The sequence below is a fragment of the Macaca nemestrina genome, chromosome 19, assembly GCF_043159975.1.
Source record: "Macaca nemestrina isolate mMacNem1 chromosome 19, mMacNem.hap1, whole genome shotgun sequence".
NCBI lineage: Eukaryota > Metazoa > Chordata > Mammalia > Primates > Cercopithecidae > Macaca > Macaca nemestrina.
Window position 1 is genome coordinate 47,212,950 of NC_092143.1, and position 25,059 is coordinate 47,238,008.

Consider the following 25,059-nt stretch of genomic DNA (forward strand, 5'->3'; position numbering starts at 1 on the left):
CTGGGCAGATGTGAATATACTTTGTCAAGGTGATGGGCAGATGTGATTGTCCACACCATGTACTATCATCTGGAACACATATTTTGACAGTTACCTATTAAACACAATGCCCTGGGTTTTTCCCTAAATGTCCTGAGATCAATACTTCTTGGCAACATCTTTCTATACCCCACATAGCACTTAGGCTGAACACCCCATAAAACTCTGCAGGTACTTCTAGAATTAAGATGCTTCAGCTCTGTTACAGTATATCTGGATAGGAGAGCACTCACACGTGCACATGCACACACACACACACACAGACACAAAATTTCAGATGTTTCTAACTACCAATGCAAAATACACAGAGCTGACTAAGCAGGAGCTGTTTTGATATTAATAGAACAGAAGAGCTAAGGCCAGGCGCGGTGGTTCACGCCTGTAATCCCAGCACTTTGGGAGGCCGAGGTGGGTGGATCATCTGAGGTCAGGAGCTTGAGACCAGCCTGGCCAACGTGGCAAAATGCCATCTCTACTAAAAATACAAAACAAATTAGCCCGGTGTTGGGGCACGCACCTGTAGTCCCAGCTACTTGGGGGGCTGAGGCAGGAGAATTGCTTGAACCTGGGAGGCGGAGGTTACAGTGAGTGGAGATCGTGCCACTGCACACCAGCCTGAGTGACAGAGCAAGACTCTTTCTCAAAAAAGAAAAGAAAAAGAAGAGCTAAGAAGAACTTGTTTAACATCTAGGCTGGAAAAATAAAAATAAGTGAATATTACATTAAAAGATATAACTCCTGTCCTCAGGGAGCTTACACCACAATTGAGAAGAATAGACTTTATCATTAACAACACACACTTAACAGCCCTTTCATTTAGATAAAGGAGGTCATTATATAAATGAGAAACCAGGTTCGGAGAAGGCAGATAGCTATCTAGAGATGTATCTCTACAGAATACACAGAAATGGAATTCTGACTGAGTTGGGCACTACATTTAAAAGTGTCTTGTTTCTGTGCCTTCCATGTAGTCCTTAGACCCAAACCAGACCATCTGTATAACATTCGATTCACATCTCTGCCCAGAACTGTGCACAAAGAGATGATAATAATGCAAACACCTGAATTTTAGCCTGGAGAATCCACTGACTATAGGATGTGATAATTTGTACAGCAAAAGTAGCATAAGACAATATTAATTTGGCAGGTTTCCTTACCTTGAGTTCAGTGTATATGAACAATGACATAGCTTCTAGAAAGCTGGTACAGCTTGGGGTCATGTTAATAGAGGTACTGTGTCTAGAACAGAGGAGGTTACAATTCCCTGACATAATGCAAGGCCAGACCACCTCCCAGTATTGTACTCTGTTCTGTGAGCTCTCCCACTTATACCTTTTAGAAGGGACATTGAAAAACTAGTATTCCCAGCAAAAGAACCAGGGTGGTTTGGCACCAGGAAACCATGGAATACAAGGAACACTTTCAGGAACTGGAAATATCTAGGCTTTAAAAGGGATGCCTACTGCAATATAAGAAAGAGCTTTCTAAAACGAGGGCTGCCGCAAAAGGTGGCACATCCCCTCCCTGAAGGCCTTTGAGCAGCAGCCAAATAACCATGCCTTAGGGGTTTGGAAAGGTGTGTTTTGTTCCTTTAAGGGGATGCTGAGGCTGGGCGCGGTAGCTCACACCTGTAATCCTAGCACTTTGGGAGGCCGAGGCGGGAGGATCACGAGGTCAGGAGATCGAGACCATCCTGGCTGACATGGTGAAATCCCATCTCTACTAAAAACACAAAAAATTAGCCAGGTGTGGTGGCAGGCGCCGGTAGTACCAGCTACTCGGGAGGCTGAGGCAGGAGAATGGCGTGAACTCGGGAGGCAGAGCTTGCAGTGAGTGGAGACCGCGCCACTGCACTCCAGCCTGGGCGACAGAACGAGACTCCATCTTAAAAAAAAAAAAAATACAAAACATTAGCCGGGCATGGTGCCGGGCACCTGTAGTCCCAGCTACTTGGGAGGCTGAGGTAGGAAAATGGACTGAACCTGGGAGGCGGAGCTTGCAGTGAGCAGAGATCACACCACTGCACTCCCCAGTCTGGGCGACAGAGCAAGACTCCGTCTCAAAAAAAAAAAAAAAGAGGGATGCTGAAAAAGAAATGCTCAGAGGCCCTTCTAATTTCTAGCAATATCCACGATTCTGGAAGCGTGACTCAGTTGTGGACCTATGCCTTTCTTCTGACACAGAGCTTCTGTTGTCAGTCTTCTCCTGCCTAATGACCAGATGCCTGATTCTCACCTGTGTCCTCAATGAATTTAACTTCTCATTCGAGGACCCTTTCTGGATCTCCCAATCTTGCCTTCCTTCATGATCCAGTAGCACACAAGCCCAATCAGAAACACTGCCCTGCCATTTATCTAAATGGTAGGAATCAAGCAGGAAGACTGGGTTAGTTCAGGAACCTGATGACACAGGAAGAATCACACACCCAAATAAGTTAGTTTATACATAATGCTGCCCCCAAATAATAAGAATGGAGAAATCATGGAGAGTCCCATTGTACACTACAAAACCCATGATCCACCATGAGGAGCTACTGCTTTAAGTTGGTTCTGCAGGGGTACTATGTGTTGTAAAAAATGCTGAAATTCCTGAGCTGAGTTCTCATGAACAACACTAAACAAATGAACTAACTGGCCTGGCATAAAAGGCTGTCCACACTCCTGGGCAAATTTATATTTGCAAATGATTGCTTCTTATTGGCAAGACATGGTGTGTGGCCCACCTGGAGGGACAGAGCTGCTCTCTATCTCCTCTTAAGAATTTCCTACCCACCCCCATCCTCCTATCCCCCACTGTGAAACTGGCTAGAAACTCGTGGGAGGCAAAGAAGACCATCTGGTGGGGGATGGGGGGAAACCACAATAAACAAGGTCTAGAAAACACACCAAAGCAACCTGCATTTCATACTAATGATGATTATCGAATGGCCTCACAGGCTGGGTACTGAGGTGGGAACTGCTCAGACTTCTCAGAGTAAATAAAAGTCTCAATTGTTTCCCGTGTGAGGTCACAGGCTGGTGGGGAGGTGAGGGAAGTTGGCCCAGGGAAGAAGGAGCAGGCAGGGAGAAAAATACAACAACCTGGGAATTCAGAGAGAAATGCAAACTCAAGATACACAGGGAGGCCCTTGCCTTCACAGGGCAAGATCCACTGGGGTACTATGGAAAATGGGGAAGTGCCCTAGAGGTGGTGTAGTCAGGCCAGGCCAGTGACCTGTAATCCCAACTCTTTGGGAGGCCAAAGCAGGAGGATCGCTTGAGGCCAGTTCAGGACCAGCCTGGGCAACATACCAAGACCTATCTCTACCAAAAAAAATTTTTTTAAAGATAAATCAGCTAGATGTGGTGGTGCACACCTGCAGTCCTAGCTGCTCAGTAGGCTGAGCTGAGAAGATCATTTGAGCCCAGGAGTTTGAGGCTGCAGTGAGCTATGGTTGCACAACTGCACTCCAGCCTGGGCAACAGAGCAAGACCCTGTTTTAAAAAAAGATAAAAAAAGGAAAAAAAAGGCAAGAAAGAAAGAAAAGAAGGAAGGGAGGGAAGGAGGGAGGGAAGCAGGGAAGGAGGGAGGAAGGGAGGGAGGAAGGAAGGAAGGAAGGGAGGAAGTAAGGAAGGAAGGCAGGCAGGAAGGAAGGAAGGGAGGGATGGAGGGAGGGAGCTGGGGGTCTCCAGGATGAAACTGCAGTGCTAGAGTTTACCCACAGCCAGGGCCAAGCAGCAGAAACAATCAGGAGGGAGGGAGGGAGGAGGGAGGAGTAGGGGAGGGGGGAGGAGTGGGGAAGCGATGTGGGGGAGGGAGGGAAAGAAAAGAAAAGAGAAAAAAGTTGCATAGTTCAAACCTCTCGCAATGTAGGGCCCTGGGTGTTCCTGTTCAACACACTCAGGTGTGCACTCCCCCAGCAGCGGGGGCTCACTGATTCACCAGTCAATATATAATTCAGCCTCAGGCCGACTAGATATGACATGGTGTGGCTAAAAATCAGTGAAGGTGTTGTGTCTGTCTGTACACCTCTTGAGGACGTGGGTCTACTTAACTCCTGCCATCCTCTCTGGCAGCCTCTTCCTCTGACCACTGATGGCTCCATAGGGGAGTGACCAGAGCCTTAATGTCAACCTTCCAAGTCAAGTCACTCTGAGGACCATGCATGTTGAAACACTTTCCCCAAAGCAGTGTGGCTGTGTGCAAATTTTTAGTTTATTGTGGATATTAAAAACTTCCTGGCTGAGTGTGGTGGTTCACGCCTGTAATCCCAGTACTTTGATAGGTTGAGGCGGTCAGATCACGAGGTCAGGAGTTTGAGACCAGCCTGGCCAGCACAGTGAAACCCCATCTCTACTAAAAATACAAAAGTTAGCTGCGTGTGGTGGCATGGGCCTGTAGTCCCAGCTACTTGGGAGGCTGAGGCAGGAGAACTGCTTGAACCTCGGAGGCAAAGGTTGTAGTGTGCCGAAAACCTGCCATTGAACCCCAGCCTGGGTGACAGAGTGAGACTCCATCTCAAAAAAAAAAAAAAAACTCCTAAAATGCATGGCTTCAAGGCCTTGTGCTGTTTATTTTCTACATTTAATGCTGTCAGGAACCCGAACCAAGGCCTCAGTTCGGACTCTGAGACCCCACCCCGTGTTCTCTACCTTGACTATCTTTAGCGGCTCCCAGTAACTTCCTGAACAAAGCCACTTGTGTCTAATAAACAAGCAAGGCAGGTGGGGGATGTCCTGGGATATGCTGCATTTTGTAGCTTGAAGGTGGGATGTTTTTAACTTAAACTTGCAGGAATCAGAAGAGTCAAAATGTGGTAGGAAAAGGCAAAAAGGGATTGTTTCTCTTGCCTTTTATTAAAAAGAAAAAAAGGAAATATAACTGCGGGTCAACTAGCAATGTAGCAATGAGAGGACTTTTTGAGGATGTAAAATTGCAACGATGAGGAAGAGGGGCCGACTTTGCAAATGCTGGAAGAGTAGCAGCCGCCAGCTAAACCCCACTTGGTGGTTCCTTTGACACTGCTTTGAAAGTTTCATTTTGAGTCATCCTTTGTGCTCAGCAGTCATCCCCGTTTGGCAGATAAATGACCACAGAGATAAAAGACCTTTGAACTATCTCTAAATAAATCCCTATAGCAATTCCTACCACCAACACCAAAAAAAAAAAAAAAAAAAAAAAAAAAAAATCATTAGTGATATGCTCAACTAATAGATGTTTCTCCAGGCATCAGAGATTAGGCCCTGGTACTGCCCCCCCAGCTAACATATAATTCAACACAGTCCAGGCCTTCCAAGTGCCCAGCACCACTGCAGATCACTGTGTGCCCACTCTGTGCCTCAACTAAGGAAGTTCCTGTGGGTGGTCAGCCGGGAGAGATGCCAAACAGCAATGAGAGCAGGACATACTGAGCAAAGTGCTGTCCTAAGTGCCCAACAGACAATTTCAACCTCACTACAGTGACATCAACAAGGAGGGGCTGCTGTTATCCCTGATTTTCCAACTGTCAGGAAACATTTCAAGAGGTTAAGTCTTGCCTAAGGTTATGCAGCCTGTCTCTGTTCAGAGGCAGAGAGACCACGTTCCTGGAATCAGGGTATCTGAGTTCTAATCCACTCCCAGAGTGGAGGCTTTTTCTAACAGACCCTGCACTCCTCACCTAGAATTTCACATACAGAGCACACTAGCCATGCTTCAGAGAATAAATGACTTCCTGTCTGAACAGAACACAGTTTTTTCTGCTGGCTATTCTGCCAGATGCATTTTCAATGGCATAGAATTCACCAAAAAACCTTCCTTGGGGGAGTCCAAAGAGAAAAAAAACAAACCAGAGAACACCAAACCAGGAGGAAACAGCCAAGCTACATATTTTAAACCCCCAGAGAATCCCAAACACAGGAAGAAAAAAAGGGAAAAATGGAAGACAGGGTTGAGGGATAACCAAATATTCCCAGAATATACTTATGGAACACAAGTTTGGTAAATCACCACATTTTAAGCTCAACTCTGACCCTTGCTCCCATGATTTTAGATCATTTGACATTTGGTGCTAAAAGGAAACAATCTGATGACGGAACAGTGGTTCCAAACAGAGGTCAAAAATCTGTTTATAGTAACGAGCGTTCTTAAAGAGAAACACTTGCCCTGCTGATGAAACAGAATGGCCCTTAAAGTTTCTAGATTATAGAACAGAAACAAGACCTCAGAGGGAAAATGCTGCTTTGTTTTCTTCTTCATCTTTTTTTTTTTTTTTTGAATATGTAGAAGCTGAGAAGCAGGGAGGTAAAGTATGCTGGCCGAATGTGATTGTGAGTCACAGAGGCAGAGCCGGTGCCCAGGGCTCCCATCTCCAAGGCCAAGGTTCTTTCCCTCACACTTTCAGTTGACATGTCCAATGCTCCCTGCTGCCATGCAGAAAAGGTCGTTCCCCGCCTTCCCTGCGGCTTTAGCTATAACATAATCAGAGAGAAATCTATCAGGAGACAAAATTTCCAGGCATTCTCATGAATATATACAAATGTGGTACTTAAAACAAAAACGTTTTTAAATCTCAGGAGATAAAAACTAAAATGAAACAAGAGGAGAAATTCGACCTCTTGTGTAGAAATGCTAGGGAGACCTGATCTCCAAGTCAGGATGAGGACGTTGTGGAGGAAGAAGCTCATACTCCCAGGAGTTTGAAACACCACATTCCCACCCCCAGAAGAAGAGAGGCCAAGTCTTCTGTAAAGCAGAATACTTGGGAATGACCAGAGAAAGTGCTGACAAAAGAGGATGGCAAGGGAGGGACACTTGAACCACCAGGAGAGTAGAAGTCTCTCTGAGCCACCCACTAGGGTGGAGGAGGAGAAAACCATGGGTGCAGCAGCCAGAGTTCAGGCAACCTGCACCCTTGGCAAAGCAAGCCACCCTTCACCCTCTGCCAAACACCTCTTCTCATAGCCCCCTCCGCACCCACCTGTAAACAAAATTGCTACGACCATTAAAGGTCAAGAGAGAAATGTGCTTCTCAGGACATGCCAGGAAAAGGGAAGAACCCTAGAGCAATCTCTCCTTGCTGACAATTGTGTTACCAAAAGGCTCCGCTTTCATGTCTCGACCCATTTTAAGCTCCTCTGCACAGAGTCACTCTCACCAAGTTCCCCAGCACCCCTGCAACAGTTCCTTCTCTCTGATTCAAAGCTCTCTGAGCACTCCTGCTACTTACAGAATTAAATCCAAACCCATTTATTTGACATTCATTGATCTCTGCATTCTGATGCCAACCTCTCTTCCCATCAACAACACCTAAGAAACATTTTCCCATCCATACTTTGTGTGTTTGCTCTTTGTGTAAGGAGGAAATTAGTGCATGACTTATTTGGCTTCACAAAAGCAGACTGTGAATGCTCAGGACAGAATACAAGAGTCTTTCCCTACGCATAAGATGATGGTCTAGACCAAGACAAATCCTGAATGCGTTTTTAGGACCATGGCAGGCACTTGATGGGTATAAGGTTGAAGTCCTTGCTACAGGAGGAAATAAGATCTCCCAATGGAACTGGAGAGGAGGAAAAAATAAATCCAAAGAAATGAAACAGAAGTTGTATTTTTGTCAAAAGCAAATAAAATTTGTAAATACAATAAATGAAAAAAAAAATAGGGCTTTAACTAGTGAGATTTGAATGCTCTCTCAAAACCATGGAAAACTTAGAATTAAGGAAAATGTGCCAGATTAGGCTTGTGCCACCCCAGCTATATGAGAAAGTATGGAAGAAACACTCTAGTGATCTCAGCTTCCAGAAATCCTTTACTTTTATAGGGTGTGGCAGCTTAGGGACTGGAATATACATTTGATTGGAGTCTAATAGAATTGGCTTCATAGGAAAACCTTGCCCCTTCCAGCTCCTCCTCCTTTGAAGCAATCTGAGCCTCAAGTTCCTATAAATAAATAAGATCTGCCTGGCAGGATTGTTATGAAGACTAATAGATAAGGTGAGTAATGTAAAACAGCTAGCAGAGGGTCTGCCATGTAGCTCAAGAAATCAGAGTTATTATGATGATGTGTACTCTCTAAATTATCCATTTCCTTCTAAAATCTTCCTCTGAGTTATATCATGTAGATATCATCACCTGTATTTGGCAGATGAGGAAACTAGGGTTTCAGCAAATTCATACTGCAGATCCAGATTCACAAAGCTGCTTGGTGTCAGACTATCACACCACATCTCCTACCCTGAGTCACTGTATGGCATCCATCTGGAACTCCCATGCCCTTATCTTGCTGTTGAATCTAGGCAGGTGTCCCTGACTCCTAACATCCTCAGGAAAGAGAAGAGCTGCTAAGCCCTGCCCAGCTTGGAAACTCTTCAAAACCCTGTCACTAATGGAATTTTTTTTTTTAGATTGAGTCTCATTCTGTCATCCAAAAGGGCTGGAGGGCAGTGGCGCCATCTCAGCTCACTGCAACCTCTGCCTCTTGGGTTCAAGCAATTCTCTTGCCTCAGCCTCCCAAGATGCTAGGATTATAGGCATGCACCACCATGGCTGGCTAATTTTTGTATTTTTAGTAGAGATAGGGTTTCTCCATGTTGGGCAGGCTGATCTTGAACTCCTGATTTCAAGTGATCCACCCACCTCAGCCTCCCAAAGTGCTGAGATTACAGGTACGAGCCACCGTGTCCCACTACTGGAACATTCTTCCAGAGACTCATCTTCATGTTCTCTGTTGTTTTAATCTAATCACCTAGAAGGGAACCTGAGGAAGTGTAAGTTATTAAGTCACTTACCTGAGTAAGTTTAAGATGCAACCATGTTGGTCCCATGATAAAGAACAAGTTACACATGTAGTGTCCATCTGCAAAATTACACCTGTCCAAAGGAGAGTTCAGAGGCCCCGAAGTAGGTTCTGAGCTCTCCCCTCAGCCCCTACTTCTACCAAATGCTGCTTTCACACCTCATGTAAATCCACTCATCATAGACCCTCTCCCAAATAGCATCTCAATTCCTACCCTAGTTTTATATGGAAGAAAAAAGACTGTTATCCTGGTTAGAAGAGTCCGTGCATCCTTGAGCCAGGGAGGTAGTACATGGGCTCCTCCTCACAACTCACCACTTAAGTGGCGATGTTCCCTGACCATTTATAATCCCTTTCCAGTTTAGAGAGTTAGCCCTAGGTTTAAAATTTGGAACAAGGCTGTTAACAATACTAGACATAAATGCCTTCATCCCAAAGCAGTGGAACATGTATAACTAGAGTTAATGTCACAGAGAACTAGCCTATAATATGTAAGTCATGCTACCCTTATCACACAGAGCTTTCTTTTCCAACACCAGTGAAAAAGAAAATCATTTGGGATCCCATATAAGTTGTCTTTGCCTGAGGCTGTCAAGCAATGACTTCAACAAAATTAACTGGTTCACTTAAACAACAACAAAAAGCAGCACATAAGATAACACCTAATTCCCCCCCAGCCTCCAAACTCGGAGGCTGAATTACGAAAAGCAAAACAAAATAAAACAAAACTTTTATTATCCTGAAACTCTATGTCCTTACCCTAAGTTAAGGATCAATGTACATTTTTTGTAAGGATCAGAGAGTAAATAGTCAAATCTTTGAAGGTCATAGTACCTCTGTCACAACTACTCAACTCTGCCACTATAATAAAAAGCAGTCAGAGACAAAACATAAACAAATGAACTTGGCTGTGTTCCAATAAAACTTTATTTATAAACACTGAAATTTAAATTTCATATGCCTCACATATTACAAAATATTATTCTTTTGATGTTCTTCCAACCTTTTAAAAATGTAAAAAAATATTATTCCCTTGGGGGCAATACAAAAACGGGCAGCAGGGGGCTGGATTTGGCCCAGGGGCTATAGTTTGCCAACCCTGGCTCAAAGTCAGCACATATATTCAGATGACTCCCTAGCAGGAATCACTACCAGCTCAAAGATCAGCTTAACAGGGCGTCCTTTCTAGCTCCTAGTGTAGGACCTGCTTCCCAGAGGCCACTCCATGTCCACTTATTCAAAAAGTGGTACAACTTATAAAAATAGATCCAGAAGGTGACTTCAGGATTAGATGCTGGTGGGTTGCTTACAAAACCTCATCCTCATCCATTCTGTGCCAAATTACTGATCACATACTTCTCATTCATAAAAGTAAGTAAATTCTGCAAGTTTATGCCACTAAACTTTCCCACACACACAGTAGTCAAGGTTTCCACATCTCACCCTCAGCTTTAGCCTTTGCTTACTCTCTGGTTGCAAAACAGCAGGAATTTGAAGGGTAATAAAGTTAACATTCTCATCCCATAGAGATCAGAGAATGTTCCTGTCATCTATCAAGTAATTGAGACTCAGTGATGATAGCTTTATTAATTCATTTCTGGAAAGTAACAGTGTTAGGCATAAATAAACGTAAGAAGGGTGGAGAAGTACCACATGAAGCAAGTTTCTAACAATTAAAAAGTTTTGAAGGGTATTCCCATCACAGCGTCATCATAAAGAGCACTGTGCATTGCATTTCAGTCCTTCTCCTTCCTCTCTGTCCCCTTCAATTGCTGAGGCATAAAAATGCTTATAACAAAAAGGCAAATCACATATTCAAATAAGCAATTTTATTGCTTTCCCATAAAGTCCACAAAGAGCATCCAGCTTTTTGGATGAAAACGACCAGCCTGAGAATTTCAGATATGAGCACTAAGGTCCACCGCGCATTTCAGCTTTGAAATCATCTCGATGGTACAGATTCCAAAGCTTATTCTGGTGTGTTCCAATGGGGAGAAAGCTATATTTGGGAACAGTCAGTGGCTTTAGGAAAAGTGGTACCTAATCAGGACAAGGTATTCTCTTTTTAGGGCAGCGAATTTGGGTTTGAACTCCCAAAACTGTGGGTTGCTGCTTAAATCCTGGCAGTGAAGGTGATGGAGACAAAGGGTAACCATTTTTCAAGACAATCCACCCACCCAAAAATACAACACCACACAAAGAACTGGCCAACTCAATGGCCAGAAACAAAGATATTCATTTTCGTATCTGAAGAGACCCAACTCCAACGCAAAGTCTCACTTTCAGAGCCTGATTTGAACTGTTGCATTTTCTTGCCCGAATCTCAGAAGTTTCTGTATGTGCGGAGATTAAACCTTTGGTTTCACAACAGAGTACCCAGAAATCACTGCAAAGTTGTAATGGGGGAGGAGAGAGCACGACCTCTATGTTCTGGCAAAACAAACCAATTTCTAAAAGTTATTTTGTCTTCCAAAATGTTAAACTAAGGTGACCAATTGTCCCAGTTTGCTAGGAACTGGGACAATTTCTGGATGCAGAATTTTCAGTCTTGAAACCAGGAGAGATTTTTTGGGCAAACTGTGATGAGTCAGTCACCCAGAAAGTCTCTTCTAGCCCATTCTTTGGATTTTAAATGCAACAAGATCAGCCACAACACCCAGTATAAGGATGGACACAAGCCCCCTGTGCTAAAGAAATAATATGATTCCTAGTGGTTTTAATGAAAATAACTACCCCAAAGCTTAAAAACAAAACAAAACAAAACCTAATGGTAACAGAAATGCTATGGATTATCCTTGCGCTATAAAGAAGAGAAGTTCATTCATTTGTGCCATATTTAGCTAATCCACATAGCTAGAGCCCAAATAAATGATCAAATGTCAGGGAAAGAGTGACAAAGACTATGATTAACACCTACAACCTAGAACCCCAAAACTCTGTCAGTAAAAGGGCTTCCTCCAGGGCCATCCCCAAGTCCCAAAGATTCTCAAAGACAAAAACTTACTATACTAAGGCAGTCCTCTGCTATCACAGCTGAGTGCCACACACAGGAAGGGAGGTCACTGTAAGTCACTGTAACTCCCTAATATACAAAATAAATTCAATGAAATATGAACTCATTCATTCCCAACCAACTGACACCACCAACCACCTGTCTAGCTATTTTGCACATCCATGTTTGACTTTTAGGAGGAAAGTAACAACCAACCAAGTTAAGTCAATGCCCAATCTTAGAAGTCCATGATGTATTGGACAGAGATTCAGGCCAATCACTTGCCCCTTTTTTCGGTTTTCTACAGTTCCAGTTCTAATGCGCATCGCTGGCTTTCACAATGATGAGTTTTCAGCTCTGTGAGAGTCTTAGTTACTACAAAGACAGGGCTTTCATAGTCAGGCTAGTGATTCATCTTAGGAAGATTTACAGTAGTAATGACTGAAATCAAAAGGAGAGTTTAACAATTCTTGACTGTTCTGATTAACCCAAGTTTTTTAATATCTCACTCCTAACTATGAAAACTAATGCAAACAAAGAAAAAAATACTAAAAATTTTGTTATGGCTTAGCTGACGCAGACAATTGGCTGTTATACAATAAACAGGAACTCTCCAAAATTACAATTCTATAGCTATTGCTGTCAGACATGCAGAAGATATGATAATGAACTAGATACTATACCAAGATTATAGCAGAGGTGTTTCTTCTTGAGTCCTTAAATATTCCATCAAGGAGATTGGTAATTAATGAGTAGGTAAGTACAGTCGACCCTTGAACAACACGGGCTTGAACTTCAAGAGTCCCCTTACATGAAGATTTTCTTCTACCTCTGCCACCCCTGAGATAGCAAGACTTTCAACCCTCCCTCTTCTTCCTCATCCTCAGCCTACCCACCATAAAGACGATAAGGATGAAGACCTTTATGATGGTGTACTTCCACTTAATAAATAGCAAATATATTTTTTCTTCTTTTTGATTTTCTTAAGATCATTTTCTTTTCTCTAGCTTACTTTTTGAAAGAATACAGTATATAATACATATAATATATATAATATAATATATTAAATCAGTGTTAATCAACTGATAATATTACCAGTAAGGCTTCCAGTCAACAGTAAGCTATTAGTAGTTAAGTTTTTGGGGAAGTCAAAAGTTACACACAGATTTAACTGTGCAGGGGTCTGAGTCCCCAACCCCATGTTGTTCTAGAGTCAAATATAATATATAAATAGACCCTAAGAAGTTGAGGATAAAATGGCAAAAACAGAGAAACAAACAAAAACAACTATAAGACAGTGCTTCCTACCTTCTTTTTGGAGTGGCTTCTTTCTTCCTCCTTCGTGGCTTTGCTGTTTTTTCCAGCACGGGACACCTTCTGGTCCCCAGACTGCTTGATGGTGATCTTGATCTCAGGTGGACATATATAGTTCTCCAAATTCTTTGGGGGTTTCTTAGCCCGCTTTGTGGTCTGAATCTTTAGCTTCAGACTTCCCTCTGTGAAGTTTGCCTCCTTGATAGAAAATTCCTGCTCTTCCAAACCATCTCCTGCCACCCATTTCTCACTGTCCGCGTTGGAGTTGGAATCCACATCCCGCCCTGAGCCTAGTTCATCCTCCTCCTCTGGCTCCATGCGTTCTCCGCCCACCGGCATCCCCTTCCCAGGTCCTGGAGTGGAGAGCAAAGGTTCTCCTGCACAGCCAGGAGCAGCTGGGGGCTTGGCTGAGGAGACCGGCAGGAAGTCTGACTCGCCCCCTCTTTGCCGGGAGCTGCTTAAGGTTTCCCTGGACTCCATGACAATCTCTACAGTCTTCAGGAGTTCTCAGGAGGGGGAAGGGGAAAAGGGAAGAGGGAAAGGTGAGAAGAGAGGACACCCAAAATTCCAAGAACAAAATGGTCCAGTTGCTAGGGTCAGATTCCCAGGGATGGAGACACGATGAGGTGTTCAGAAGAGATCAGATCTGCAACTGAGAAGCAAAGAGACAGTTAGGCATGGCAGAAAGGAAAATGACCTCAAAGGTTACTCAATCTAAGTTCTAGAGGCCCCTTTCCACTTGTCTATGGCATCCAGAAAAAAAAAAGTGATGGAAAAACATCTAACCAGAATAAGCACCATCCCCAAATTAGATTTTACTAGAGCAGAGGGAAAAACACATTCACACATGCCTTCATAATGGATTGCTATTAATTTTATGGCTGTAGGCCCAAGAAAAAAGATAAGAGGTGCAAGTTCTCCAGCCCGGTAGCAAGCTAGAGGTTTCTTTATACTGAAGCTTCAGCCGTGAGTCACTGTTAAAACCAATCATGACGAAAGGGAAGTCTGAAGTATTGAGGCTCAGGTCTACTGGAACTGTATTTGGTTGGTTTTTTGCACCACTTCTCTCTCACATGTGAAGAACAGTTTGCAAAGCTGAGCACAACCCCCATGCTGCCTGGGCCAAACTCTCCACCCACTTGAAGGAGGGGCATTCAGCCTATCTCTTAACTGTTTTACCTTTGTCATTTTTCACTATGCATTATTTCAATTATGCAAAGACCTCTCTATTTCTTCAAGCAAATGCAAAGCTTAGGTGTGAGGCTCACAAAAATAAAATAAAAAGAGTTCAGTGGCAAATCACTTATAACACTGTGATTAATGGAAAACAACCTCAACAAATGTTTCTACTGACATAAAAAGGAGGTATTTAATCATTATCAATTATTTAGATAAAAATAGCCTTTCTAGACAGTTGTAATTCCCTTTTGGTTTCTTAAATGAAGTAGTATTGTGTATCCACAGCAGCAAAAGAGAAAAAGGAAGAGAAGGAGCATTTTATAGGCCTGTGGAAGTGTCAGGAGTCCCCCCAAGATCTTCCTCTCTACCTTCTTCCAAGATGAGAAGAGAAAAATCAGTTAGGCTCTCTCCGAACTATCACAGGATCAGCTAAACTTGCCTTCATGCTTCTTCACCCCACGTTCCATTATTCCCAATTTCATACTCATAATTTTCAAAGCCCAAAAGGAAGCCCAAATGCTCACTCTCAAGAGAAAACCAAGAGCCCTGGGGCTACAAACATCACATCCTCCCGCCCTTAGGCTGTACGCTGGATCACACTCAAGCCTTCTCAGCTGCTGAACACTTAAGTTTCCCAGCAGAAGACATAACTGTTCATCTTGTTTCTACCTCTGAGCCCATCAATTTAAAGAAGTGGCTGGCAAATGTGCCCACCAGAAAATGCTCAATGCTGCCTGCAAAAACACATTCAGAATAACCAAGAACTGGAAGTCTGAAGACCAGACGTTTGTCTTCTCTCTCCAGAATCAGCACATTTTTAGCTGACGCCCCATGAGGAAGCCAGCCAGGAAGGCAGCCCAGGCTCCAACATGGACCCTGCTCCCCAGAGAAGCCCAGGAGCATCAGCTACCGGAAAATGCTCAGCTTTGCAGAAAGACACATTTACAACTGCTTCCACTTCAGGGAAGATTCAATGAATACAGCTTTTCTAAAAAAGAAGAAGCTGCCTAGTGAGAGCATGAGCATCTTCACTGACACTGTTGAGCCAAAACTGAAAACAGCCACCTGTGACCCACGCTACAGGACGGACAAAGTCTCCACTTTGGGAGGTGGGGAGAAGTTAGACCAGATGACACTTGATGTTTCTTTTACTGACAAGATCTTTGGTCTCATCTAGATTTATCTGCCCAATAATACACATCATTTTTTAAAAAGTTATACTCAAGTTGACTTTACGGAGGCCTCTCTTACTAGTGTCAGACACCACCCCAGCTGTTGGAGACATCAATGTACCTTAGGGCATTTCCCCATTTGTCAAGTGGTAAGAATCCAATAGGTCTTTCTCAGTGTGTATCCCAGATCCATGTAAATTGCAAGCCATGTTTTCTTATGGCAGTAATGTTCAGAGTCTATTCCCTTTGGCAGGAATCTCCCACGACATTTTAATTCTCTAATACCTACCTATAAAATCTCCCCAGGTCAGGAGAAAAGGCAAGGCATATATATACAAAGTTCCTAAATGAAATCCATTTGGACCTTTGAACCAGAGTAGGGAAATGTATGTTACAGATTCTGTGATATAATAAAAGAAGGTGAACTCTAAACTTTAGATGAATTGATGGGCTTATACAGTGAATATATTATTAATATTAAGAAAATACCTTCCATTAAAAAAAGGTTCACTTCAGAGTGAAATAAATGAAACAATCATCTCTTACATTTAACTACGTGTACAACACAAAGTTCCAAAACTTAAAATTCAAGTCATAAGAGATCCATAAAAAAAAAAATTCAATTCAAAAATATTTTTTCAGTTCTCCTCAAATCAAAATACTAAGATACAGGGAAAATACAATCTCTTTCCTCCAGGAAGTTATGCTTTTGATGGGAGATTTGACAAATCACTCTAAAACAAAGCAGAACTTTATATGTACTTAAGAAAGGACAGAATCAAAAGGAAGAAACAGTTTTTTCCACTTGGGCAAGGTGTAGATAGCTAGGAAACTACATAGAAAGGCTTCAAGGAGAATACAAGACAGATCTTTGATCTTGATGGAGGTTTCCTAGGTAGAGCAGGAAGAAGGAAGACGTGGCAGATAAAGGGAAGGCATGATGCCACGTCCCAGGCAGGCATGTGCAGGGTTATGCAGAAGAAAGAGGGAATTGATGTTTGGCTAGGAAGTATGGTAGAAACTGGAAACCTGTGAGAGATACGGCTAGAAATAAAAGGTCATGGCAAAGTCATGAACATCCTTGAATGTTGCGCTAACAAGTTTGGATTTTATCTTACAGGTAATGTGAAGCCATTTAAGGAATGGCAGCGGGGAAGGAATAATATCAAAGCTATGCTTTAGTAAGATAATTCCGATACATGGTGTGAGGGTGGGATTAAGAGAAACTGATGTTAGAGGCAGGGGGCCATAAGAAGGTTCAGCTGAAATTTCATTCATGTTGCTTGAAGACCCAAACCAGGGCAATGTGAGTATGTCATAATAAATACTGTAGGTAAAACAGTAATGCAGTCTCAAATAGCCTTAATCTTTAGGAATTCATCTATTCCAGACTTTTCATACTTGTCTCACCTTAAAAGACCAAAGCAAATTAGCCACCAACTTACACTCACTACTCAAGTCAAACTAGTCTCCACAGCAATGTTATACGTAGTTCTTTCGGTATTTTTCAAAATATACAGAATCTGTTCTTATATCCACTTCCTCTCATCCTTGCAATGCCGGCCATGCAATTGGTGTTCGCTGAATGTTTGTTGCATGAAGGAATGAATAAACAAATGAATAAAAAGATCCCAAGCCTTTCCATATTTCCAGGTCATCCCCAAGTCTTCACTTCTCCATGGCAACATTCTGTAAACTCCAGACCATGGTGCTCACTCCTTGGGTGGACTGACATTGCACCCAGCTGTATAGTTCGTCACTAAATACCAGCCTTGTATTGTCTTCTAGTTGTTTTGAGCATATAAATCTTATTTTTCTTACATGATTGCAGCTCAGCCTCAGGCTGAGACTAACTGTGGTTGTATAATGCTGACATTACCTATAGCACCCATTGCAGGACTAGGTGCTTGGAGGACTTCAAGGTTTTTTTCTGAATGAAAATGGCTTCGCCCCCTGACAGCTATTCAAAGTCTTATAGTTCAAATTACTCCCACTGCAGCTCCACCCACCCAGGCAGCAGCCCTGGCCAAATTTGCTGCCTATCCTGGGGATTATAATCTAGCCCCTGGTGTCCATATGTGACCCTCATCTTAGAAAAATAAAATAAAATAAGCGTTCAAAAGAAACAGCAAAGAAACCTAACCTGTCTGTTTACTTCATCAGCACACAAAGCTGTTGTTCTCTTTTAGCTTTCTTCCCAGCACGTACCTGCCTCCCCAAATTCACAGTTCAGTTTTTTGGTGAGTCTGGGTGTCAACTGCGAGTCCTCTTGTGATTCACCCCTGCCAAAACACGCGTGTGAGTACACGCACAGGCTCACGCACTCACGGAGTTGGGGAAGCCAAGGCAAGGTAAAAATGTTTTGCCTTGTCACATTCCAGCAGTCAGTGACTCCTCCTGAGGGGGCGGGCACACAATGGACACTCTGTACTTGGCTCAGGCCTTCAGTCCAACAAAAGTTAACCCTTCTATGACTGCCTGCAGGACTTGGGCAAGGCGGCAGTGGGGGCTGGGAGTGGAGGAGGATAGGAAAGATAAAATTGCTTAAGAGATAACAGCCTTGTCAGCCCCAAGCAAACAAAAGGGCAAGGAAAGGAAATAGATGTATTTGGAAAGAATACTGAGATAGGAGTCCAAAACTCAGTCTTTATTCCTAGCTCTGCTGTTCACAGGCAGTCAGATGCTAGACAAGCCACTCTGAGTCTTTTACCCACACTTTGTGGATCTCTTATGACCCACACTTGCCTTACCAATGAATGGGTTGGGACTAAAGTCTCTTTCACACTCAACACTTTGTAATTTTGCCCTGCAGAGCCATAGACCTATGGGTACACTCCAAAATGAACAGCATAAACCTAGAGAATTATTTCTCCGAATGGCCAGGGGAATCCTGCTTGGCTAGATGTGTCTTATACCCAAATAAGTTCCAGAATACTTCCTCCCTCCCCTCCAAAACTGCCAGATGGAATATTTTTTCCTAGTCTAAAATACATTCTCCAACTGGGGAACTCTTACTTATTCTGAAGCTTGGTGGAAATGCAAGTTATTGAGCTCCACTTACTGAATCAGGGCTCCAGAGCTGCGGCCCAACACGCCGGCTTTTACCAAGCCCTCTCGGTGGTTCTGAAGGCCTAGAGTCAGAACCAATGTCTTAGACTGTGCCTGGTCTATATGATTACCCCTGTCAAGTTGCTAGATCATAGGCATTATTATCGAGTACATGAGGGTATTTCTCCCTTACGGCAGTACCGTGAGTCTCTTGGGAACAGGCAGGACTTGTGTTGTATTCATCCACATAATCCTAACACCTAGCACCATGCCCAACACATAATGAACATTCAAGAAATGCTGGATGGCTGAATTAACAAATGAACAAAGCAACTCAAGCTGGGCTTCCCAGCATCATTCATTCACCTCGCTTTTCTGCTTTGCCCAGGTGCCATGTACATACAGGCCACTGTCATCCTGACTGTTGCTTTCCAAAAGGACAAGGTGGTAGAGATAGGGCCCTTAGTATATTCAACAGGAGTCAAAAGAAGTGAATTCCTGGCCTAGTTCTGCCACTTAGGAGCCCTCATAAGCCTCTTTCAGCCTCAGTGTCTCATCAACAAAGTAGAAAAAAAAAAAAATGATGGTTACCTGGCCTACTTCACTAGTTTATGGTTTTTACTTTTTAAAAATGTTTTACCGTATTTCCTGGTAGTAGAACTCCATGCTCCTTATTACAAAATAAACATGAACAACACATGCACCTCTCAGGTCTTAAAGGCAAACAATCCCAAATACAGGAAGAGTGCTCTGCTTCATTCCTGAAGTTTTGCAAACTTCCCCAAGTTCTTCATCCTCAGTCCTCCCTCGGCTCTGGACTCTGCAAATTCCCATACCACAAGGCATTTCTTTCATCTTCACAAGTAAAAGACACTGGGTTGACTAGATAATTCTCAGGCTAGAAAACTTTTTGCCTCAAAACTTCGTAGAATGTCTTTCAGCATTTAAAGTAATGAAGAGAAAACAGAGGCTGGCCTGGTTTGGTTTCCTCTATAGGCAACTTGCTTTATGCGTTTATAATTGAAAACTTTCTTTTTCATTACGTTAGAATTTTATTAATGACAAAATGAGTGTAGTGTGGAGCTCTCTCCCTTTAATTTTCCTGGAACATAATGAGTCTTTTGGATCTGTAGATACAGGTTCTTTCTAGTTCAGGAATGTTCCCTTCAATTATTCCTTTGGTAATTTCTTCCATTAAATGGTTCTTCTTTCAAAGTTTTTCCTATAATTCTGAGTTTAGAGCTCTCATCTCTGTTCTCCATTTCTATCGTTTTCTCTCTCACTGCTTTTCTTTCCTTCTTTTGCCTTGTGGGAAAGCATACCCCAATCTGTTCTCCATAATACCAATTTGATTTGATTCTATTTTCCATGCCCCCTTTGCCTTTATTGACTTCACTGTGGATTCTTTAAATTCTGCAACTGCACATTTCGTATCCCTGCAATCTTTTACTTTATGCACCAACTTTTCAGTTGGCTCTAATGTCTTTTCATCACAGCATACTCCCTCCTTGTTTCTTAATGCTCCTTTTCTACGGGTCATACTTCTTGTTGAAGATGCCAGGTAGCTTTCTGAAACTCTAATGTTGCTGTTGGATTAACTAATTCTCCTGATATTGTTCCTTTAACTCGTTTTAAGTGTTTCTTCTACCTCAGGAGGCCTTGTGTTGGGTTCTGTTTCTTTGCTCCATGCTCTCATGAGGAGAGAGTCTAGCCTACAGAGGAAGTACTGGACTACAGAGGAAGAAGTGGACTACCTTCTACCCATTGTGAAGCCAGTCACATCCTCCTCTTCAAGTTACTCCTCTTATCAGAGACCATATCAAGTTCTAGTGAACAGTAACGAGGATGCGCTGAAGCTAGTGCCTACGGGCTCGTAAGAGCCCAGTGTGTGTATCTCTCCCCAGCTCCACATTCAGTGGCATTAAGTTGGTAGCTTAAAACTCAGCCATGGGGCATGGTGGCTCATGTCTGTAATCCCAGCACTTTGGGAGGCTGAAGCGGGTGTATCACCTGAGGTCAGGAGTTCGAGACCAGCCTGGCCAACATGGCGAAACCGCATCTCTACTAAAAACACAAAAATTAGGCGCGGTGGCACGCACCTATAATCCCAGCTACTCAGGAGGCGGAGGCAGAAGAATCACTTGAACCCGGGAGGCTCAGGGTGCAGAGAGCCAAGATTGCACCACTGCACTCCAACCTGAGCAAGGGAGCGAGACTCTGTCTCCAAAAACAAACAAACAAACAAACAAACAAACAAATAAACTCAGCCATGGTGGGAGTGTTTACACCACAAGAACAAGCAAACTTTACAAGTCAGTGCTTTTAAAAAATCTGGAGTATTAAGCATATACTAGAATACCACTGAGAGTACACATCCATCCACTATTGTGTTGCTGAACTGAGAAGAGTCTTTTCTGTTGGATTCACAAAACCAGCTGAACAGCTAGACTTCACAATATGCCCTGTGACAAAGACTCCATGCTCACCTCAGAGCTTTACTCGAAGCAACATCTCTTCCCAGAAGTCAATGCCCTACTTCCACTCCTCCCAGAACTCCCCTTCCCACTCTTGCCCATTTGCTTTCTGAAAGCTATAGTCTTTGAGAATATGCATAATGACGTCAGGGAGGGAAGTCTTTAACTGGCTTTGTTCAAGCTGCCCATACAGTAGACTTGATGACTGCCTGCTTTTCTGGTTGACAGAAACCGTGAATCTTCTGATTACGAAGGCAAATGGTGTAAAAAGATGGAGTGTGATCCTACCTAATTACAGATGAGGAAGAGATTGTATTTTCCACCTAGACTCATTGGCCTATAGTTATAAGAATCTCTTGTCAGATTCTGGCAAGAGACTGACTGTCTGACTTTGGCTTTGGGAGTGGTTGATTATTCATCCTTCTTTATGTCTTCTAAGGTATTCTGGTGGGGAGTCACAACTGACTTCATGGGACTTTGCATGCACCTGGAATCTTCCTCTTGCTCCCCTGGAGTTAGCACTTCTTCATTACTCAGGCTGAGGTTAAATGCCTCTTCCCTGAGCATCACAAACCAGATCATAACTCACCATTTTGTGCCTTTGTAGGCTAGGACTTGTCTTTCCTAACATTTATTATATAATTAAATATTTGTGCCATGCTTGGTTTCAAACTCTGCCTTCTCCACTAGATAAGCACTTGAAGGTAAGATCTGTGCCTATTTGGCTCACCAAGGTCATCCCCAGGGCCTGGCACAGTTCCTGATACAGACAGACACTCCAAATTATTCGTTCAGTGAATGCTGAATGAGAGGTCAGACAGACACTACTTGACTCAGGTGCCTATTACTGAGTAATCTTTCCGGAATTCCTTCCTGCTGCAGAAACACCCAGAGTAAATGCTCCATCAACACTGGTAAATCCAGCAAGTGTCCCAGCTCTTACCTAGCTCTCAATCGGCAAAGACAAGAGCAGCTCTACACCACGGTTCTCTGACCCTGCAGATACATCACCTGTCTACAGCAAAGGACAAAGCTCCTGCTTAGTGGTGTTTTTATACTCTGCACTTGTGTGGTATGTTCCTGATCACATTTTACCTCTTCCAAGCAGCATTTCCAGAGTACTTCACATACCACATGCTCTAGCAGCATCTCATAAGCTGCAGATCTCCCGAGTCCCACTGATGGGCATTACTGTGTATGATTCCCTGATAGGTCCTCTGGTTGGCTGGTCATTTCTCTCTTCTCTACATGGTTAACTCTTGTTATCCTGCAACAATTGGGTCACGTTTCACCTCCTTCACGGAGACTGGCTGGAACCTCCTTTTCTACCTCTTCCTGTATACACATGTGCACAGACATACACACAGACAGACAGAAAGACACAAACACATGGTCTTGCTCTCACTTCCCTGGTCATTCTGCTATCACAAAGCATTTGGCAAGCTCCGTTTCAGCATTTTATTTACCTGTCTATCTCTCTCACTAGACCACGAGCTCCAGGAGGACAGGGCTATATTTTAAATGCATCTCTGCACAGCTCGTAGCATAGAGAACACTGGGAGTAACCATCCAACAGTAAATGTTCAAGCCATGTTTCTCCTTAAAAAGAAGAATGGAAGCAGCTCTGATTTGATGTCATAGGTTTAGATTTCTTATCCTCTCTTTCCCACTTAGTAATTGTGTTCTTAGGAAACATTTTTAATCTTTTCAAGTCTCATTTGGAAATGGGGTAATAATTCTACCTGAAGGGTTGTTTCAAGAAGTAATTAAAGATTAAATGAGATAATAATCATGAAAGAACATACTGGGATCACCTTAGTAAGTGTGCAAATTTTTTTGTTACATTTGATTTACTTCTATAGTCAGTCACCACGCTAGCATTTGGCTAAGTGCTGCCGTCTCTTCTAAGACTCCAAGTCAAGCCCTGAGGGACAGGAGTTGAAGACCAACCTCCTCCATCTTCCTACGCAGTGAGAAGCACAGACAACTAGTTTCCTTTGTATCTGCTAACCTGATCATTTAGCTGTTGTTTGATTATTGCTCTTCTCTTGTTTCCAGTTTGTCTCATGGAGGAAATAATACTGGGTACAGTCAGGAATTCCACATTCCAATCCCTCCTCCACCATTTAGAGCTGGTGGCCTTGGGCAAGTTCCTTTTTCTCCCTAAGTCTTCCCATCATTACATGTAGAATTGAGATCAGAGAACAAGAGTTCAGCTCTGTGGCCCCTTCCAGCTCTGACATTCCCAGGTACTGAGCCTTGTCTCCTCAACCAGAAGCCCTCCAAAGCCAGGACTGGTACCTTCCACCTCTTTTTCAGATTCTGCTGACTCTGCAGCTCAGCCTGGCTGGACTGGCTGAGCCTAAGACAAAACTAAGCATATGCCATTGTTCTCTGTACTCAGGGATCTCTATGATAAGGAAAGGAGATTAAACTTCTGAGACCTGAGGTCTGACATACTATCCATTAAACAATAATTCCAGCTCTAGCTGCAAAAAACCGTGTCTCCTCTGGGAACCAATAACACAACACAACAGCATGACCCTTGTGTCTTTGCTCCCTGGGGAAAAATCTCTACAGTCCTGCCTGGGCCAATCAAGTTTGCAGGTTGAGCTCTGGCTTTGATGACTTACTTGTGCCTGTGTTCCTCTGAGCAGTCAAGGAAAAGTGTTCTCCTGTAGTGAAAGGGTGGGGAGGGGGGTGGTTAAACATTACCACTAACTTGTGCTGAGCTCTTTACAGTCATTGTCAATTTAATTCACACAACAGCACTGTGATGCAGAAGATCTTGTCCTCATTTTACAGACCTGGAAATTAAGGTCCAGAAAGGTTAATGATTTACTCAAGAGCACACACTTTCTGTGCCAGATTCACAATCAAATCGAGGTATATATGATTACAAAGCCTCTTACTCTGACATCATGAGGTATCTAAAACACAAAGTGATGCCAACTTTTGACCAAAAGTTGTTAGTTGCTTCTACATATATGAGTTCTAAAACCAGTGTGCCATCTGAATTGCCACGTCACTTAAACTGTCTTAGGCATCAGTTTTCTCATCTCCCTTTCCTAATGCTCTTCACAGAATGTTGCAGGAAAAAAAAAAAAAAGGTAAATAATATGTGCAGCACAATGCCAAAATAGGTTAAATATAGTAGATTTGAAAGAAGTAATTGTGACCAAAATATTTCCTGTCCACATAGGGTGGAGAGATTCACATGGTAAAGAAAATAATCTGAATTGTTAACATACATCAGGTATTCTCTAAGTTTATTTACGTTTTTCATCTGATTTAACTTTATTATACTATTTAACCCTGATTTATCCTCTGATTTTAACCCAGAGACATATCCATTTTACAGATAAGAAAATTAAAGTTGAGGGATTTGTTGAAATCACAGAAGTTGTGTCTGACTCCAAATGTTATTTTAACCATAGAGCCACCAGTCTTCAAATACTCGATATTACTGGTCCCTGAAAACTCTGGTCCTCCACCACACCATTTGCAAATTGAGAATGGAAATGGTAGACGTACTTGGAGGCAATGAGGATAAACTGAACAATCTAACAGATATTAATAAAGTATTTCAAAGCCTTCTAACTTTCACCTCACTACCTGTTCAGTTTTAATTCAAATTCCTTGACTTCTCAACCATCTGATTCAGCCATTGCTATGTTCATCGTCATTTCAACATAAAGCATAATCTGGCACATATATGTTTGTGCTTCTGCTGCAAAGGAGATGCTAAGCATACCAGAGAACTAAACAAATACCAGCTCCACTTCCCTTTCTCTATGATATACCTCTTCTAGCTATCTTGTACTGTCATTAAACATTGCCTTGTTACTGAATCTTCTATATTTCCTTCTCCAATTATACATTAAACACTTGGAAATAAGTACCAGTATCATAGAGTTTTATGTTCCCCAGAGTGGCCCATCCCCATTCCAAATGCTTATATATCATTTCATTTCTTGTTCTAAAGATACCTCTTTTGAACCCCAGGCTGAAGAGCTGGTAGCGGACAGGACCTAGCAGCGGGAGGCAGAGTCAGCTGTCAGCATTCTTTCATGTGTGGTATGTGTG

At 42.8% G+C, this 25,059-nt stretch overlaps 1 protein-coding gene across 6 annotated transcripts in view; it reads right to left on the reverse strand.

The window, feature by feature from the left end:
• Positions 1-25,059, reverse strand: part of LOC105499475 (SET binding protein 1) — a 383,331-nt gene that overhangs the window by 347,968 nt on the left and 10,304 nt on the right. For 4 of the 6 annotated variants that reach the window (XM_011772037.3, XM_011772042.3, XM_011772081.3 and 1 more), the window contains exon 2: positions 13,095-13,752. In XM_011772037.3, the coding sequence (XP_011770339.2) occupies positions 13,095-13,580 (486 nt within the window). In that variant the 5' untranslated portion in view covers positions 13,581-13,752. Of the gene's footprint in view, positions 1-13,094; positions 13,753-17,659; positions 20,734-25,059 lie in introns of those variants that run through there. The other 2 variants (XM_011772052.2, XM_071085441.1) reach the window with 2 other exon arrangements.